Genomic DNA, 19,998 nt, shown 5'->3' with positions numbered 1-19,998 from the left:
GAGGTAGGGGGAGACAGGAGGAAGCAAAGGCGTGAGGAATAGGATAACCATCCGGTAAGTTTCTTGCGGGTCTCCACTTGTAGTATTCTAATCAGGGAGGAAAGGAGAACCATAAGTACCTTGATGTCCTTGTTGGAGGAAGGGTGGGATAGAAGAAAATGTTACAGAGAGCTAGATGCTAGGAAGTTAAGACCCCTTTATCAGACAATACTGCTTTCTATGACAACGAAGGGTCTTTTTTTTAAATAAGGGGGAATCACTCAATAGTTTGATCTCTCGTAAGTAATGTGACACAGTACAGCTCAAGGAGGATTGACTATATGTTATTTAATTAGCTCACTACTGTCCATTTGATGAGGTAATGCTCCAAATGCCAACATAATTTCAGCAGGGCTCTTTTAGAAATAGCTTTTAATCCCCTTCCCCTTTTTTCCACCTGCATCTCCTAATCTTCTTGGAAGAACTATGACAAGAAAATTAATATCTCACTGCAGAGTCTAAACTGAAAAAAAAATGAAAAAAGAGGCCACAGTTTTTCGTAAAATAGATGAGCATGAAAAAAAAAGGTCTGTAGTCTGAAGTAAAATGATCTCCACAGTGTTACAAACAAGAGGCTATTTTCTTATGGAACAAAAAGAATTCAGCACCAAAGAATGTTTGTTTTCTTTCACCCACGTTACTAAGGAAGGTATTTTCATCCTGGCTTTTCCCTTCTTCACCTGAGCCATCCAAGTTGAGCTGAGATACTAGCGAACACCTTATTAATCCCACATGACCCAACACAAACTGTATCTGAGGCTATGTTAGTTCTTTCTCCTCAGGTGTTCTCTTCACTAGCGCAAGCTTTGGCCTGGTTTTATTGCAATGCTGGTGGGCAAGAAGACCTTACCTGGTGACGTTGTATATGTGCAGTGCTTCACTTCAGTTCAGTTCATTTCGATCTCATTGAGTACTGTACTTGCCATGGGATCTCAGCATTTATTTTTTTAGTTGTGTTAGGTTAATAGAAAACAACAGAAATATTTAGAAATTTAAATTTCAGTATTTTATTTTAATCAAAAGATAATTTATACACATATGCATCATTAAATATACAGAGTCATTGGTTCTCTACCTGTATCTAGTTCTAGTTTTGTTCTTGTGGCATATTGTATGAGTCTGGATTATGGTAGTTTATATCATTGGCCATGTATCATGTATGGGAGAGCTACCTTCCTTTCGAGTTAGAATTCCACCCATGATGCCTTCAGCCGCTAGGCATGCAATGTTAGTGTGTTAGAGACTCATTGCTTGGCAGATGTTGCAGTAAAGGGTCTCAATAAAACAGAATAGGAACTACATTTCAAATACACAGATCTCCTGCCACATGGGGGGCAGAGAGATAAACTGTATTATATTTTTTAGCTGCTATATTATTGTTCATTGCCATAAATCACATCGTTTGTGTAAAGGTCTACTAATGTTTCTTCTTTTCTATAATACACAAATAAAATTATGTCTAAAAATTCTTTTATAGTAGGTTTTCATTGAGTCTATATTGGGTAAGAATGGAAACCATTTTTCTAGGAAATTGTATATATAATTATATACAATTTCCTAGATTATCCAGGCTTTTTAATTGTCTGGAAATCTTGTCCAGAGTCTTGATTTCCCAGAGTTCATTGTTTTTAGCCACAAAGAGAATGGGCAGTTGGAGACTGGTAAATGGTGCCCCCCTCTGGAATGTTTTGCTCAGAACAATTGCTTCATGTAATTTAATGGTAAGGCTACCGTAGTTTTTCATTTAGGGGTCAGTTCTATGACTGGGTCTACCCAGTTTTCCTCATCCATATTGTACTTGATGCATCTACTTTTGCCAAGCAAAAAAGCACTGCAGTTTGAGGATACAAAACATAATTTGGCAAAACACCAACACAGATACATACAGATAAACACAAAAGTCTTCACCCACTGGTGAAGATGGTGATAGAGGAGGACAAATGAATCATCCTGGCTTGGGTATTCCATAATTTTGGTGCCTCGACTGAGATGGCTCTTTTTTGGATTGCCACCAACCTAACCTCAAGATTATGGAGGTACCAAAAACTGGGCCTCCAACAATGATTTCACTGGTTGAGTAGGTTTGTATGTGAGTAAGCAGGCCTTCTGGTATGCTGGCCCTTTCTTTGGTGTTTTGCAATTTGTCACACAGCAGTCTGCCAGTTTGGTGTAGTGTTTAAGAGCACAGACTCTAATCTGAGTGAACCAGGTTTGATTCCCTACTCCTCCACATGCAGCTGCTGGTGTGACCTTGGGTCAGTCACAAGTTCTCATAGAGCTGTTCTCTCATGAGCAGTCCTCGAAAGAGCTCTCTGTTGTGGGGAGGGGAAGGGAATTGTAAGCCGCTCTGAGACTCCTTCGGGTAGTGAAGGGCAGGGTATAAATCCAGTCTCTTCTTGTTCTTCTCTTCTTCACTGGGAGAATTGCTACCCCTCTGTAAAATATTTCTAGTTACAGATGTTTATTGATAAATTTAAGCGTACGTATGAAAATGTACTAAATAAATAAAACTTAGACTGGTATTTGTCACTATCAGGATGATGTTATTAGAACTGAGATTTTAATTTGGCTTGGTGGAATTTTTACTCTTGACATTTTTTTTTAAAAAAATTGATTTTAAGGGTAACCCTTCCATAGCCTTTGGGATAAGGTGAACCAAGCATTCAAAATAATATATTTGGTGCTCTCTCTCTCTTTTGGTAAACAGGTAACCTCTCTCTCTCTTCTGCTCTTTCAGGCCTTTGGAGCGTTCCAGCGAAGATGTAGACATTATTTTTACCCGGCTAAAAGAAGTGAAAGCTTTCGAGAAATTTCATCCGAACCTTCTCCAGCAAATATGTCTCTGTGGCTATTACGAGAACTTGGAAAAGGGAATTACACGTAAGATGTCTCTCTTCATGGATGAGCGAGAGTCTATAAGAGTTAACCAGGCTTCAGATCAGAGTCCTCAGATTCTGAAAGTCGGTGGCCTTGAGCGTTCTTTTTTGAAGATACATACACTGAGCAATAATGCTCCGGTTAGTTTAGCTTCAAAATGATCTGTCATGTGAGCCTCGTCTACTTAGTTCCACAAAGTGCTTCACTGACCCTCTTCCTATTAATAGGAAATCTCTCAGCTTTATGTAAAGGCTACATCACAGTGGGTTGGATCCTGTGAACTGTCAGCAGAAGGTGCCCGATAGCTGCTGTTCTTCCCGGCTGTCTGTCCCACTCAGCGGCTATTTCCAGCCCCAGAAATATTTATTCTGGTGGTTGCAGGACCCATGTGGAGTAATAAACATGTGGTTTGGGAGGCTGCAGTAGGGAGGGGAACGGGTTGTGTTCCTTCCTTCTTCTTTTATCAGTGGAACTCCAGAGATGCAGAGGAAGAAGGGCACCATCTCACCTCCTTTATCCCTCCTTACTGTTGCCCCCTGACATGCCTGTCTTTTATTCCACATGGGTCCAGCAGCCACGGGAATAAACTTTCCCAGGATTGGAGGTGGCTGCTGTGGGGAGGTGAAAACTGGTGGGATCCTTATGTGGACTGGATCCAACCCAGTTGTTAGAACAGTCTTCAGAATTTTTGCACTGGGGTCTGGTAATACATATGGAAGAGAGGTAGAGAGAAGCTGTTGTGGTCTGGCTGAGATGGTACTCTAGCAGGTCATAAGACATGGGAAGATACGGTGTCTGCCTCTGACAGCGGCAGTCTCTGCCTTCGCTGCCGTATTTGCAGTACTTTCTAAATATTGTGAACATCCTCCCATCCTTTACCTTTGCCTAGAAAACAAGAGAAAGCAAGACAGAGTTAGAATCATGGGACTGTCATATCAAGGCTGGATAGACCATAAATATCTGTTGATGAGTGTGTGTAAAGTGTCTGTTGCAGGTGGAGATTTTGCGTATAGTCCTCGTTGCAACATGGAGAGCTGTCCTGTCTTAACTGTCACAAGGGCTGTGTATTATGAAGCTAACCCAGCATCTCTTGGTCCAGGACCCCCAGTTTCTTCCCTTCTAAGATGCAGGGCAAGGAAGGATTCTTGTACTGCTGCATAGTAAATGGGAAATAATGGTGGGCAGCAGTGTTCCCTCTTAGCTGAGTTAGTGTGACCTAGCTCAGTTTTTTAGCCTCCAGCTGGCACATTTTTTGTCTTAGCTCAGGAAGGATGGCTCCAGAGCAAACTAATTTATGCAGTAGCCAAATCGCTCGCTCACAACTTTAATGGCGGTAGCTCACCGAGTAGAATTTTTGCTCACAAGACTCCACAGCTTAGAGGGAGCATTGGTGGGCAGTGGGTGTGGAAGGCCACAGTTGTAAGATTGTTTAAGAGTCGGGACAGGTCTCTGGGTTGTGACTTAAAAACTCTTTTTTTCACATCACCTGGTGTCTCCTTCAAAAATACCCTTCAGTGGAGGTGCTTCACAGGTTTAGTGGCAGGTCGTCAAATGTTCTTATTCAGCTTGGGTCCTGAGATGCTCAGGAGAAAGGCAAGCATATAAACACTTTAAATAAATAAGTGATGAATGATTTACATTCCGCTGAAACTGGCTCTGATATCTTCATAGCAGGGGGGATTCCTGTTGCATTGAGTGACATGATTTCCTTCTCTTCCCTTATGGGGTGTTTTCATGGTGCAGTTCCTGGTCCTTCTAGTGTGCCTTCCATGCCACTAATGAGGCATCATAGAAGGTTAGAGGAGGGTCCAAAAGGCTGAGCAAATGGTAGATGTTTTGGTGTAGAGAGGAAATATATTCTTTTGGTTATTTAAGGACTGTCATTTTTCTTTCCCACTCAAATAAACTTTGAAATCAGAGGGAAAAAATACTAACCCCCCCCCAACCCTCATATTAAAACATCCAAGGAAAAATTCAGTTTCAAACCCAGCAGCACTAAGTAGTATTTAGAATAATAGAATCATAGAGTTGGAAGGGATTTCCAGAGTCATCTAGTCCAACCCCCTGCACAATGCGAGGAATTCACAAATACCTTCTCCCCATACCCCCAGTGAACCCTGTTCCATGCCCAGAAGATGACAAAAGACCTCCAGGATCCCTGGCCAAACTGGCGTGAATAAAAATTGCTTCCAGACTGTAATGTATTCAATAAGCTGCCATTGAATGCATAATGTGTGATGAAAACATCTAATTGAAATGGTCTCAAACTTTGTTCTGTTGCTTCAGACCAACACGGCTACACCACCTGAATCTATCTGTTTGGTAAAAGTTGTGCTAGTTAGCCCTTACTGCTACCCCACTCTTATACAACTACTGACCCCAGACTTTCTTGGGGAAGGGGAATAATTATTAAACAACTTGACCCCTGTGGTGTGGATATGCCCCCATTGGACGTATATAGTAATAACTGGTCAGCTTTACAGCAGTTGTGGTGAAATGCTTCTTCCTTTTTTATGCAGTGTTTCGTCAAGGTGATATTGGAACAAATTGGTATGCTGTTCTGGCAGGATCTTTGGATGTGAAAGTTTCTGATACAAGCAACCACCAGGTAAAATTTTGTCTCTAGAATGACTCAAAGGGAGATCTGTGAAACGGCTGCAAAGTTTTGTCGGTGTGGTCTGCTTTTCGACCCATAGATGTTTGCAAGAGAACTGACTAGAATGATCAGTTCTCGTACCCTTGTGATAGCAGTGTAAAGCTCTCTCAAAATAAAATACTTTGCTAGAGGTTTTTAGCACAGGGAACTTGAGTCCAACTTTTTTGGGGGAGGGGGGGGGTCAGGCAGTAAAATAAAGATCCCCGGACCCACCACTTCTCCTAGCAGTGAATGCCTTAATGGACCTGGAGGAAAGGGGTTTAGGAAGTACCAAAACCACTGATGTTCAAAAGTGAGACGTCCCTGTCTCTAAATATTGCAGCCCCTCCCATTATCTCCATGTAGGAAATAGCATACATAATACCATATACAAAGGGCAGTGCAACTGTGTTTGCCACAGATCGGACTGTACAAATGTAGGAAAAGTATAACTTATGAAGAGCCCCAAAGCTGGAGTTGGGGATAACCAGAAAACACAAAACATATTATCTTCTGATTCTTAAATCAAAAGTCGAAGGGGGCCTAAAAGACCACTCAGTCCAACCCCCCTGCAATAGGCAGGATGACCAGCACCCCTGATAAATAATCATCCAACCTCCACTTAAATGCCTCCAAGGAGGGAGAACACACAGCATTCCTGGGCGACCGATTCCATCCCTAAACCGCCGACCCCGGCAAGGGGCTTTCAAGGCAAGTGAGAAGAAGAGAGGTGGTTTGCCATTCCCTTCCTCTGCGGAGTCTTCCTTGGCTATCTCCCATCCAAGTACCAACCCCGCTTATTTTCTGAGATCTGAAGAGATAGAGCTATACCATGCCACCTTCTCCCCTCTAAATGTAAAAGGTAAAGGTTTCCCTTGCTCGAAAGCCTTTCGAATCCAATTCTAGGGGGCAGTGCTCATCTCCATTTCCAAGCCGAAGAGCCAGCACTGTCCGAAGATGTTTCCATGGTCATGTGGCCGGCATGACTAGATGCCAAGGCACACGGAACACTGAAGTGGTACCTATTTATCAACTTGCAATTTCTTGCTTTCGAACTGCTAGGTTGGTGGGAGCTGGGACCAGAGACGGAGCTCACTCCGTCACGCAGCACTCAGGTCTCGAACTGCCGAACTACCAACCTTCCAGTCTGCAGTTCAGCATCTTAACCACTGAGCCACCATGGCCCCTGATCCTCTAAATGTTGTTGTTGTTCAGTCGCACAGTCGAGTCCGACTCTTCGCGACCCCATGGACTAGATCCCGCCAGGCCCTCCTGTCTTCCGCTGTCCTCTGAAGTTTGCTCATTTTGCTCTAAATGACTGCCCTTCAAATACTTAAAAAGAATAATCATATCCTCCCCAGCCTCCTCTTCTCCAGGCTGAGCATCCTCAGTTCCTTCAGCCTTCCTTTGTAAGGCTTAGTCTCCAAACCCCTAATCATCCTCATCACACTTCTCGGCATCCACTCTAAAGTTTCTATGTTCTTCCTATAAAAAGGCCTCCAGAACTGGACACAGTACTCCAAGTGAGGTCTGACCAGTGCAGTATACAGTGGCACTATCACATCTCATGTCCCAGAACTTATGCCTTTGTTGATATACCCTAATATCATGTTTGCCTTCTTTGCTGCTGCATCAACCTCCTCTTCTCCAGGTTGAGCATCCTCAGTTCTTTCAGCCTTCCTTTGTAAGGCTTAGTCTTCAAACCCCTAATCATCCTCATCACACTTCTCGGCATCCACTCTAAAGTTTCTATGTTCTTCCTATAAAAAGGCCTCCAGAACTGGACACAGTACTCCAAGTGAGGTCTGACCAGTGCAGTATACAGTGGCACTATCACATCTCATGTCCCAGAACTTATGCCTTTGTTGATATACCCTCATATCATGTTTGCCTTCTTTGCTGCTGCATCACACTGGCTACTCATGCTCAATTTGCAGTCCACCAAGATTCTGTTTTCACGCTGTTGTCCAGAAGAGTATCCCCCATCTGGTATGTGTGTATAACATTTTTACTACCCAGATATAAAACCTGACACATCACCAATGCTCCCTCTAAGCTGTGGAGTCTTGTGAGCAAAAATTCAACTTAGTGAGCTACTGGCATTAAAGGTGCGAGCGTACGATTTGGATACTGCATAAATTAGTTTGCTCTGGAGCCATCCTTCCTGAGCTAAGACAAAAATGTGTGAACCGGAGGCTAAAAAACTGTGAGCTAGCTCACACTAACTCAGCTTAGAGGGAACGCTGCACATCACTATTAAGTCACATCTTGTTCACATCTGTCCATTTGCCTGACGTATACAAGTCTGATTGTATTTCATCCCTATCTTCTGGAGTGTTCACTATCCCACCCAATTTGGTGTCATTGGCAGATTTCTGTGAGATGTTGCTGTGGATTCAGCAGCTGTAGAGTAAGTGGATAAGAGTGGAGGATCCAGTTGACACATTCCAGCATTTCTCTTCCTGATAATGGCTGGGCCATGAAGAAGAAGAGGAGGAGAAGGAGATTGGAGTTATACCTCACCCTTCAATACCCGAAGAAGTCTCAGTGCGGCTTACAATCTCCTCCCCCCCCCCACAGCAGATACCCTGTGAGGTAGGTGGGGCTGAGAGAGGTCTCTTGAGAACTACCCTTGAGAGAACAGCTCTGAAAGAACTTATGACTGACCCAAAGTCACACCAGCAGCTACATGTGGAGGAGTGGGGAATCCCCCCACCACCAATTTGGATTGGGGTTGCGTGTGTGAGTGGGGAATCATACCTGGTTCTCCCAGATTAGATTCCACGCTCTTAACTGGCGGTGAAGAGCATAAAAGATTAGGCTCCTACATCAGGCTCAAAATGATACCCTACTTATTTATATGAAACATATGAGTAGTGGAGGCCTAGATACCATAAGTTTAGGAAATGTTAAAAGTACGTTTTACCAGAACAAAGGTTCATGACTTTCAGAAGGAAGGCGCTAAATTTGTGACTTTTAGTAATCACAATGGGAATAATAACGGAGACAGTGTTCTATGAACTTTGGTGGTCGTGTAGTGGTTAGAGAGTTGGACTAGGACCTCAAAGATCCACATTCAAATCCCCATTCATCCGTGAAGATTGCTGGGTGACCTTGGGCCAGTCACACACTCCTCTCAGCCTAGCATATCTCGCAGGGTCGGTGTGTGGTTAAAATGGGGGTGAGGGAGAGACTGATGTCCACCAGCGTGAGATCCTGGTAGGAAGTGTCAGATAAAAATGTACTAAATTTTAAAAACAAACTTAGTTTTTAAAATAATTATTCCTAACGTGAGTTTGTCCACTGGAATAATCTTTTTAAAAAAACATTATTTGCATTTTTTTAAAAAACAGCATCTTTGCACAACTGGCTCCCAAGCGCTTTCTGTGCAGCCCCGCTCCACATGCGAGGCTGTTTTAAAAGCCGCTGACTCCACATTGCCCTCTTCACATTGTTGTTTTAAACCGTTTAAATCTGTTGCTGGCCCGATTTCATGTAAAGTGACATGGGGTCGGAGGTTTCAGACAGTATTTTTAAATCAGTTTATGCACTGGGTCTCAAGCACTCTGCCCTTTTCAAGCTGCATTGCTTTCCCCCCTCCTTTTTTTGCAGAGTGTTAGAACGTTCCAAAAAAGGGTGGGAAAAAGGCGGCACTTTCAGAAGTGCCACAGACATTTCAAACACCACACTGTAGCGATTCAGAAGCACAGACAACATCTGAAAATGGAAGAAAGGAGTTTAAAAAAACCCAAAAAACATCCCAGCTCAGCCCAACTTTGCGAACGGGACACAAGCGGCTCTGTTTGAAAAGTTAAATAAAATCCATTAGCAGCCAGGAGCCAAACTGGTTGTGTCTGAAAGGACACAAAAAACCCTGTTAGTAACCAGCAGCTAAAACGGGTTACAAAGGCTGATTGAAAACAGGTCTTTGTGTTTGTTCGTTTATTATATTTATGTATTGCTTTCAGTTCTCTAGTGAAATAATCAGATAATAAAGAAGGTGGGACTCCGGTAAGTAGACAGAAAGCACATTGCCTCTACCGGGGAAGCCTGAACTTCAGACTCAACGCCTGCTTTGATTTCCCAAGATAGTTCAAGCGATCAATCCAGGCTGCAACTGGGCAACTAGGAACAGATGGGTTGAACTCTAGAACAAACAGGGTCAGAACAATCTAGCCCCAGAGACTTTGTTTTGACATGAAGTCCAGATATATTACATGCTATTGTTTAGGAAGCAACAGAGTGCTGTTAGATTTTGTGTGGATTTATTATTCGATTTTATTCTTATTTACATTTTTTAGTTGCCTTGGGTACTTGATATACCTAGCAGAAAGGTGGGCTATAAATAGCCATGGGACATTTGACTAATGGGTAAAAAAACAAATAAGGGTGTTACTGATTTTTTTTTTACATTTTAAGTTCAGCTGTATTAATTGGACGTATCTATTTTATTTTATTCTTTTCTTTAGTATTGTCAATATGCATACTGTTTTACAGAACAATATTGGTAAAAGGTCATTGTCCCAAAGGCTCTACAATTTAAATTTTGACAGAGTGGCACAAACTGTGGCTCAAGGCTCAGGCTGAGAAGCCAAAGATCATGTGTCTAGTCATGGCTGGAAAACACAACTGGCAAGCTCGTGCAGCCTCAGTTTGCTCTGGGACCATACGTGGGAGAAAGAAGAGGTTTAACCCTTCAACCTTTGTTAGGTTTTTCTCTTCAAAATTTGGCTCTCTACTTTGTTGCTAGCATTTTAAAATATACATCCTTTGAACAGCCCTGCTCTTGTCAAGGACTAGTAAAAGCTTTCTTAACGGGGACAGGTTGGTCAAAGACAAATCCTACCCTTAACTAACCTGCCAGCCAGAGACCAGGAGACGTAAGTTTCTACTCCTGGGTCTAGGATCAAGAAGTCAGCCCTGCAAGGAAGGATGCTTACATGATGAGTTCCAGAAAACAGTTATTCTGGTAGCTGTAGCCAGTATGGATTCAGACTCAGTACTCGATTCAGACTGAAATCTCAAAACCCAAGAACACCATGGGATATAATCAAAGTGGTTTACTAAAAGAATGTGCAGGAATATACAGTACAGGAGCAGTGGACAGTGCAGATAATATAATAAAACTAAATATCTAAGCACATTTAAAAGCACTGGGTCTAAATCCAGATATTAATTGGTAAGACTGAGCCCAACAGAGTTTCAAAGTCCAAAAGAAGAGTGTTTCAGCCAACATAGGCCACCGTGAATCAAGAAAGTTAGATGTAATCCAGCCAAAGGGATCCAGATGTAATCCAGCCAAAGGGATCCAGATGTTTCATAAGATCTGTCCTTTATGTCCAAGGACTCATGTGGTTATGATTCTAGTGGACCAATCAATGGTCAATGATGTAACTTGACCAATCAAGTGACCCAACCAATTAGATGAGTTGCCATCATGAGGCCCTGCACCCCACAGCTGTGCCGGGCGTAATTAAGCAACCACCTTCCCCCACCCATGGGTCATTTTATTCATTTATTTATTAAATTAGATTTGCTAGGCCACCCGTCCCTACAAGTAGGGCTCAGGGCATCTTACAACAAAATAATATACATATCACAGATTAAAACTCAATTAAAGCAGCCCGATAAATACCAATACATAAAACAGCATAGACGAGATGGCAAAAACGCAGCATATGTAAGATGGCGGAAAAAGAAGAAGAAGAGAAGAAGAAGAGATTATATTTATACCCCGCCCTTCACTCGGAGTCTCAGAGTGGCTTAATATAAAATATCAACCTTCAGGCAGCTCTTAAACAAGTGATTCAGCTTTATTAACCAGAAAAATCAACAACCACAACACCACAGAAGCGAGCTCAATTTATACTCTTTGGGCCTATACAACCACGCCCCCTAGGATGTTAAACACCAATCATAACTTGTAGATAACGACCAATGGTTGTTGCTCCCTCCAAAACCATCCCTAAGCACTTATTGGCCCACCGTGCAAAGTAGCCAATCAGAACGTGCATTTTAGGATACCAGGCCTCTATGGAGCTATGACTGAGGCTCAGGCAACTTAACTGTAAGTATTAACACAATACATAACACTTAAAAACTCTTTTCCCTTCCCCTCCCCACCACAGACACCCTGTGAGGTAGGTGAGGCTGAGAGAACTCTTTCAAGAACTGCCCTTTCAAGGACAGCTCTGACAGAACTATGGCTTGCCCAAGGTCATCCAGCAGCTTCAAGTGAAGGAGTGGGAAATCAAACCTGATTCTCCCAGATTAGAGTCTGCACACTTAACCACTACACCAAACTGGCTCTCTGGAAAGGATTCCAACTCCCCAACCTCCCTAGGAGGAGGGGTTACGAGGGATGGGGACTTAGGTAAGAGTGCCAAAGGATGCCCCTGTCGCTGTCCTCAATCGAAGGCCCGGCGGAACATCTCTGCCAGGCATGCCCCATGGAATGGTAACAACTTCCGCAGGGCACGGATGTCTTCCAACAGAGCATTCCACCAGGCAGGGGCCAGGGCTGAAAAAACCCTGGCCCTGGTCAAGGATAGCTCGACTTCCCTCGGGCAGGGGACCACCAGGAAGTCCTTATTTCCTGAATGTAATGCTCTTCCAGGGCCGGGGCATACTGGGAGAGGCGGTCCCAAAGACACGTAGGTCTCTGACTGCTAAGGTCTTTGAAGGGCAGAACCAGAACCTTAAACCTGATCCGGTGCTCCCCTGGAAGCCAATGCAGCTCAAATGAGATGGAACGTGTAAGCCTAACTCCCTCCTGGATTCTTCTGGCCTTGAAACTGCTAGGCCTAATGGTCTGATCAACACCTGTGACAACCTCCCATCTTTCTTGTCTCACTCTTTGAAGCTACCGTCAGCTTGACCTCTTTCCTCAGAGATCTTCCATAATTTCTGCTTGTTCCAAGCCTGAGCCAATGTTTCTGAACTGACAAAAGACTACTAGCCAAGCTAGTCTCTTTTTGTAAATAACTCTCCATTTGTAAATAACAAAGAAGGAAGCCAAGTTTCAAGCAGCTAAAGTTAAAAGAGTTAACCTGCTTCAGGTGGAATACCTGGCTTAACAGCCTGAGCTTTTGCTGAGCTATTTCTGACTAATTTGTTTGAGAAGAGCGGCTGAATGAGCAGAAGGCGGAACAAAGTGGCATTGAACCAGGTGCGTTTTAACTGACTCTTGGGCCAGTATGCAACTCTAGGCAGGACTTGGCACAAACTTTTTTCTGAACTGGCATTTTATATATTTAATATTTTCAACTGGAGAAGACATACATGTTATTTCTTTAATTAATTTATTTTATTTTATTTATTGTCAAATTTATACCCCGCCCTCCCTTCAGAGCAGGCCTTAACAATGCTGGTAATAGTATTAAGGAATAAATAGAATATTTACAGGACAGGTTTAAAAATCACGATATTAAGCTGTCTGTGAAAAAACGCTTGATAGAATTACTGTCTGCAATATGGCGGCTGGCCACAAGAGGGCAGTGCTAGAATGTGTAAGATTTTTTTTCCCTTTTTCACACTATAGTATAGACTAAAACATCCTTTCAGACATATTCATATATATATGAAATCAGTTTACTGAATTGCTATGGTTATCTATCAGAACCTTAAAGACTAACTACATTTTATTCCAGCCTAAGCTTTGCGGTGTAAAGCCTTCTGCTTCAGATGCAGTAAGTGCTGTAATGTTTTGTAGAAGAATAATTGGATTTATACCCCACCCTTCACTCGGAGTCTCAGAGTGGATTACAATCACCTTCTCTTCCTCTCCCCACAACAGACACCGAGAGAGCTCTTTCAAGGACTGCTCTTGAGAGAACAGCTCTGAGAGAACTGTGACTGACCCAAGGTCACCCAGCTGGCTGCATGTGAAGGAGTGGGGAATCAGACCTAGTTCTCCAGATTAGAGTCAGCTGCTTTTAACCACTACACCATACTATAAGAAAAGAATCAACAGGTCAAGAAGAGGAGGAGGAGGAGGAGGAGGAGGAGATTGGATTTATACCCCGCCCTTCCCTTGGAGTCTCAGAGTGGCTTACAAACTCCTCTCCCTTCCCCTCCCCACAACAGACACCCAGTGAGGTTGGTGGGGCTGAGGGAACTCTGACACAAACTGCTCTTTTTCAAGGACAGCTGTGCCAGAGCTTGTGACTGACCCAAGGTCACATCAGCAGGTGCAAGTGGAGGAGTGGGGAATCAAACCCGGTTCTCCCAGATTAGAGTCCGCACACTTAACCACTACACCAAACTGGCTCTCAAGGAAGATATCAGTGACCCTTACTGTTATGTTTTTGAAAGCCAGTTTGGTGTAGTGGTTAGAGTATAGGACTAATATCTGGCAGACCCATTTTCAAATCCCCACTGCCAGGGTCGCTCACAAGGTGACCTTGGGCCCAGCTGCTCTCTCTTATCCTGATCTACTTCCCAGGGTGATTGTGAAGGTAGAATGGAGGAAGGGAGACCAGCGTACGCTGCCCTGAGATCCTTGTAAGAAGGGTGGGGCGAAAATGTACTAAATAAATATATCTTTATGTGACTTCTTTTTTAAAAAAGTAATGTGCCTTCTATTGTGGTCCTATCCAGGCCTGCTAGAGTGGAATACAGCAATGACAATGATAATAAACTGTGCACTTCAGCTGGGTCATACTGTTAGAGAAGACTGAAATAAAGCCAGTATATCTAACAAACAATGCAATAAAGGGGGGGGGGGAGAGAATATTGTCTTAACATTTTCACAAAAGGGGCAACTCTGTTCCCAGTCTACAAAGTGCTCTGTTGCATAAGTCTGTTTCACCATGATGCCTTTTTGCATTATGACTGAATGGATGTGGTGGCCTTCTCCCCGAGGACCATCTTTCTTCAGGAGGTAAAATTCCACCCCTGGAGAGATAAGCCAGAGGGAATCTAATCATCACCATGACGGTGGCTTTCGATCACTCCTCCCTGCCTCCTATATTACAGGGACACAATATTATAAAATCAGGTTACGGGTGGTTGTTGTTTGAGTCTCAGATGCTGAACCACATCCTATTTCTGTTTTTCACAACAGAGAGGTAGAAATCTTAAAGGCAGTCGAGGAAGCTCCTTATTCCAGAGCTGTGTTTTTCTTTTTCTGAAAAAAGAAGAAGAAATCTTTGTTCCTTTTAAAAAAAGGTTTCCTTTCTCATAAAAATGTAGCATTGCCTTTATGCGTTAGTTAAGGGACATAGCTTGCTGGGAACAAAGAGGCGTAACGTTCAAGTAACTTTTCTTACTTGTAGAATATCAATTTTTTGTAGATTTTTTCCTTCATTCTCATGTACACTTCAAGGAATTTGTGACCCCGCGACCCAGGAAAGAAAGCAATAAATGAGTCGGGATAGGCCAGGTATTCAGGATTATTATGTAGCTCGTTTTTTTTTTAATGCAAGTTCTGTCCTAGGGGTTATTAGTAAAAGGATTAAAAAATAAAACAGCCAGTGTCATAATGCCTTTATGGAACTCTGTGTGTTAGCTGAAATACTGTGTATGGTTCTGGTTGCCCCATCTCGGAAATATCATACCACTAGAAAGAAAGCAGAACTAAAATGATAAAATGCAACTTCCATCCTTAGAAAAGGCTGAAATGGTGGTGGGCTTTTTATTGTTTAAAAAAGGACTTGATGCAGTCTGAAGTTGAATTCCACTCTTCTAAGCCCATTGACTTCACTAACTTTGCTTCAATAACTGTGCTTCGAAGTCCACTGTAAGGGAAGAGATGAGAGAAGCTTGTAGAATAATGCAGGGCATGGAGGAAGTACTTGTCTCCCTCATCTCCTATCTATATATCTAATAGCCAAGGTGCCCCCTGCATGTGGATATCTAAATCCACACATCGGGGGCACCTAGGGGGCAGAGATTTTCCTGCACATTTGGGGCAATCCCCAGATGTGCAGAAAAATCTGAAAAGTTGAAAAAAACATAGGGGGGATACTTAAATCCCTCCAAAAGTAAAAGAGCGTTCCCTGCGCATGCACATAGAACGCTCTGAGAACTGCCTCGCTGCCACTTTGGGGGGAGGTTGAAGGCTTGGCGGGCCGGCAGCTGTGAGCCGCTCAGCCCTCATTGCCGCCGTGGGGGAAAGCTTGGCGGTCTGGCCAGGCCTCGCCACTGCAAGGGGAGGGGGGAGGGAGAAGGCTTGGCGGGCCGAGCTCAGGCCTTGTCACCATCGCTGTGGGGGAGCGGGGGAGGTTTGGTGGGCCTCACTGTTGGGGCCAGGCAGGGGCGGGGGAGAAGGCTTACCTGCAGCAGCTTCCTCCTCTGCGTGGAGCTCTCCCCCCCCGTGAGTATTGCGGGTCGCCGCTTCTTGTAGTACTAGAATTTGGTGGTGGTGGAAAGTGCCATCAAATCATAGCTGGCTTATAGTGACCCCATACGGCTTTCAAGGCAAGAGGCATTCAGAGGCTGTTTGCCATTGCCTGCCTCTGCGTCATGACCCTGGTAGTCCTTGGAGGTGTCCCCCATCCAAATACTAGCCAGGGCTGACCCTGCTTAGCTTCCGAGATCTGACAAGATCGGGATATCCTGGGCTATTCAGGGTGCACACAGTTAAGTTGACGGGCAGTAAATCCAGGACAAACGAAAATACTTCTTCATACAAGGCATGATTTGTGGCACTTGCAGCCACAGGATATAGTGGTGGCCGCTTGCCTAGATGACTTTAAGGTTGATACAAATTCATGGAGAGCACCATAAATCATGATGACTTAATGGACACTATGTGTTTGGAGGCTATAAATATCTAAATACCTGTTGTTGGGAGGCGACACCGGTGGGAACCTTGGCTCTTTGTGTCCCAGTTGGTGGGCTGTAACAATCATCCTTAAAAGTCCCACCATCTCCCCCAGGGCTCTGAACCAATCCTCGTGATTTAGGCCTCATGCAAATCCAAGTGATTGTCAGCCAGTCAGAGAGCCCCTGGAACTCCACTAGTTGGGAGGGAGGGACCCAGCCCCCGCTTATAAGAAGGGTGAAGAACTCTTTTTTTAAAAAAACAAAAACTTTTGGATCGGGAATTCATGGCTCTTGGAAAGGAGTGTCAACTTATCCAGGCTTTTCTTTAGCTTTTTAGTTAGGGTTTGGGGGTCAGCTTAGGGAAGAAAGCTTGTTTTTGTATGACAAATAAGTATCCTGTTAAGGGTCTGTCATTCCTAACTGGTGTGTGTAGTGTAAATTCTGTGGTAAGGTGCTCTGTGAGAGGAAAGAACCGCCTTGAGCCTGCTGAGGTAACCTGTCCAGAGAAAAGGGGAAGCAAGTTTCCCCTCAGGGGTTATTTACTCTGTTTGAGAGCCAGCTTTACTTAATATATCTAAGTTATCCACACATCATATTTACCTTATTAAACACTTTATTTTCTGTTAAATCAACCTTTGTTGTTTATCTCCATCTGTGTCTTGTCTGTTAAAGTCAAAAATCTAATAAACCTGATCTCTATTTACTTGACATATAAGTACAGCCATAGATAGCCTAGCAGGTTTCCAAATAAGAGACTTTTGGGGAGCACATAGCTGACACGCTACCAGGGGTCATTTCCTGCAGGAACGCACAGGAGTGGAGCTCTGGCAGTAAAGAGCCCAGGGGGCGGGCACATGCAACAAGCCCAACCCCCTGCTCCCAGCAGCCTTCAGCCAGAGCAAGAAGGAGCCAGGTAAGTTGCAGAGCTCCCCCCGGCCCCCTGGTCCAAAACAGTCCAGTGGTACCTTTAAGACCAGGTTTTATTCAGGTACAAGCTCTCCCTCCTCTGCGAGGACAGATCTGCACGTTCCCACCCCCCAATAGCTAGCAATCCAAAACAGTCCAGTGGAGCCTGAGCAGTGGGTGTTGCTTTCTGACACACTTCCGGTGATGTCAGGGGTGTGTGGCATATGCAAATAAGTTATGCTAATGAGTTATGCTAATGAGCTCCTGCACCTCTTTTTCTACGAAATAACCCCTGCACGCTACCAATCTTTAGTGTCCCCCTTTTTATTTGATTGTGGACAGTTGGGGTATAATAGGGTTGCAAGGTCGGATTGAGCAGGCGGCAGGGGAAGGGGAGGGATTTTCCGTGTGTGTGTGTGGGGGAGCGCATGATGTGTGCGTGACGTCATGATGAGCTTTTCCGCCATCTCCCCTTTAGCAATCCCTTTATTCCTTTGTTATCCAAAGGCCCCACTGCTTCTCTGGCTGGTTTCCTGCTCTGGAGAGATTAAAACAAATATTATTGTTTGTCTTGATGCTTTTAGCAGCCTCCTTCTCAATATTTTTTTCATTCCTAATTAGTGACTTACATTTCTTTTGCCAGAGCCTGTGGTCCCTCCTGTTCAATTCATTGGGGCAGACTTTCCACTTTTTAAAAGAAGCCTCTTTACTTTTTATAGATTCCTTGACTTGCGTTGTTAACCATGCAGGCCTTCTTTTAGACTTGGCAGTTCCTTTCTGAACCTGTGGAATGCATTCTATGTGGGCTTCAATGAGTGTGATTTTAAACAGCTTCCAAGCATCCTCTAGGGATTTTACTCTCTTGTGTTTCCCCTTCCATTTCCTTTTACTATTTCCCTCATTTTTGTAAAGTTCCCCCTTTTGAAATCAAATGTTGCCATTTAGGGCTTTAGGGGTAACTTTCCATTGACCTGAATGCTGAACTTAATAGCATTGCGGTCACTGTTCCCAACTGGTGTAGTGACCTCTACATCTCTCACCAGATCTTGATAACTGCTCAGAACCAAGACAAAGGTCACTACCCCTCTGGTAGGCTCTGTGACCATCTGTTCAAGTGCACAGCCATTTGTGATGTCTAGGAATCTGATTTCTACAGCATGACTCGAGCACATGTTTACCCAGTTCGATCTTCCTCTTTTCCTACTGCCTTCAACTTTTCCTAGCATACTGTCTTTATATCAAAATTAGCACCTCCAAATCAATGCTCCCCCTAAGCTGTGGAGACTTGTGAGCAAAAATTCTACTTTCGTGAGCTACTGGCATTAAAGTTGTGAGTGAGCGATTTGGCTGCTGCCTAGATTAGTTTGCTCTGGAGCCATCCTTCCTGAGCGAAGACAAAAATGTGTGAGCCGGAGGCTAAAAAACTGTGAGCTGGCTCACACTAACTCAGCTTAGAGGGAACACTGCTCCAAATTCCCTCCCCCTTTTAGCACAACATTATAGAATTTACAGTAGTTTTTGAGTTAGAGGTGATCATCCCCCCCAAAAAAACTGTTTTTTTTAAAGATCATAAACGTTGCCTCTTTGATACGGAATCCATCGGGGAGGATTCATATTCACATTTAGGATGTGTGTGCTCCATGTTTTTGTGGGGCGGGGGGGGGAGAGAACCCTGCAATCATCCATTTTGGCAGCCATGAAAGCCCTCATTGGCTTTGTGATATGAACTTTGCACTCCTCTTACGATTTCTGTGGCAAGGTTTGGAAACAAGCACCACTTTCAAGGTTCCCCACGCATCTTATTTTTAGAGCACTGTTTGGCCGACTGTTTGCTGGCACCCAAGATTCCCTGCTGCTTCCTGGGATTGGAGAAGGGAGAGAAGCGCTCAGGGCATATAGATGATAGAATCCCTGAAGATAAGCCCTTGGGAACAGCAGGAGATCCTTGAAAGTTAAGGGGCCTAATTGGCAACAAACTCTTGATTTCCCCCAAGCTTGGTAGATGTCTAACAGATATAGAACAGGAAGAAACTGGGGGTTTGAAGTCTATGAAACCAAATGGTGTACTTGAACTGAGGGGGCAAAAACTCACTCTTAGAAGTAATTTTTTTTTTTTTTTTTACTCCAAATATCAATCCTCTTTCCGGAAATTTTAGGCCCTTTGTATTATGGACTCAGCCTCCCTTCTCTTTTTCGGTGTTATTTTACACAATGATATTTGATAATGAGATTCTTGGTTTGCTTCCCACAATTAGAAAAGACACCTTTGGACATTTATCTGCTATTTGGACATATGTATTGCTTTAGAGCTGTTGACCTTATAACCTTAGCTTGTTATTTTGGACTTTGCATATCTTAAAAACCACCATGTTACATGTTAATTTCCCTGTCTATCAGTTTGAACCTTACACACCATACCTTGAATAAACCTTTGTTGGTCTTAAAGGTACCACTGGACTCTAAATTTGTTCTGCTGCTTCAGACCAACACAGCTCACTACCTGGATTAATGATGTTTTGTTTTCTGTTTTGAACCTCTTGCTCTATAGAACTCTGGGTGAATTAATAGGAACCTTAACCGTCTCAATTCTTCTACAATGTTCTGCCCTCTGAGTAGGGTTGCCAAGTGTATCTTCGCTGGGAGCGGGGGGCTCCCGGCAGGCGGCCGGTGCATGCGCGCGCCACACGCACGTCACCCGGAAGTGATGGGAGGATGCCAGGCACTCTGGGGGCGGGGCCACGGCCATAAAAGGGGAAAACATAGAGGATTCCCTT

The 19,998-nt window shown here is 43.8% G+C and overlaps 1 protein-coding gene across 1 annotated transcript in view; it reads left to right on the top strand.

The window, feature by feature from the left end:
* The window catches only part of RAPGEF4 (Rap guanine nucleotide exchange factor 4), a 236,578-nt gene that overhangs the window by 25,344 nt on the left and 191,236 nt on the right, over positions 1–19,998 (top strand). Inside the window, exons 2-3 of the mRNA XM_015407277.1 lie at positions 2,777–2,919; positions 5,436–5,524. Coding sequence (XP_015262763.1) covers positions 2,777–2,919; positions 5,436–5,524 — 232 coding nt within the window. The remainder of the gene's footprint in view (positions 1–2,776; positions 2,920–5,435; positions 5,525–19,998) is intronic.

This window comes from Gekko japonicus, unplaced genomic scaffold, assembly GCF_001447785.1.
Source record: "Gekko japonicus isolate JY-2015 unplaced genomic scaffold, Gekko_japonicus_V1.1 scaffold66, whole genome shotgun sequence".
Lineage (NCBI taxonomy): Eukaryota > Metazoa > Chordata > Lepidosauria > Squamata > Gekkonidae > Gekko > Gekko japonicus.
Note: the sequence above shows the minus strand (reverse complement) of the source record. Positions and strands in the feature narration are given on the sequence as shown.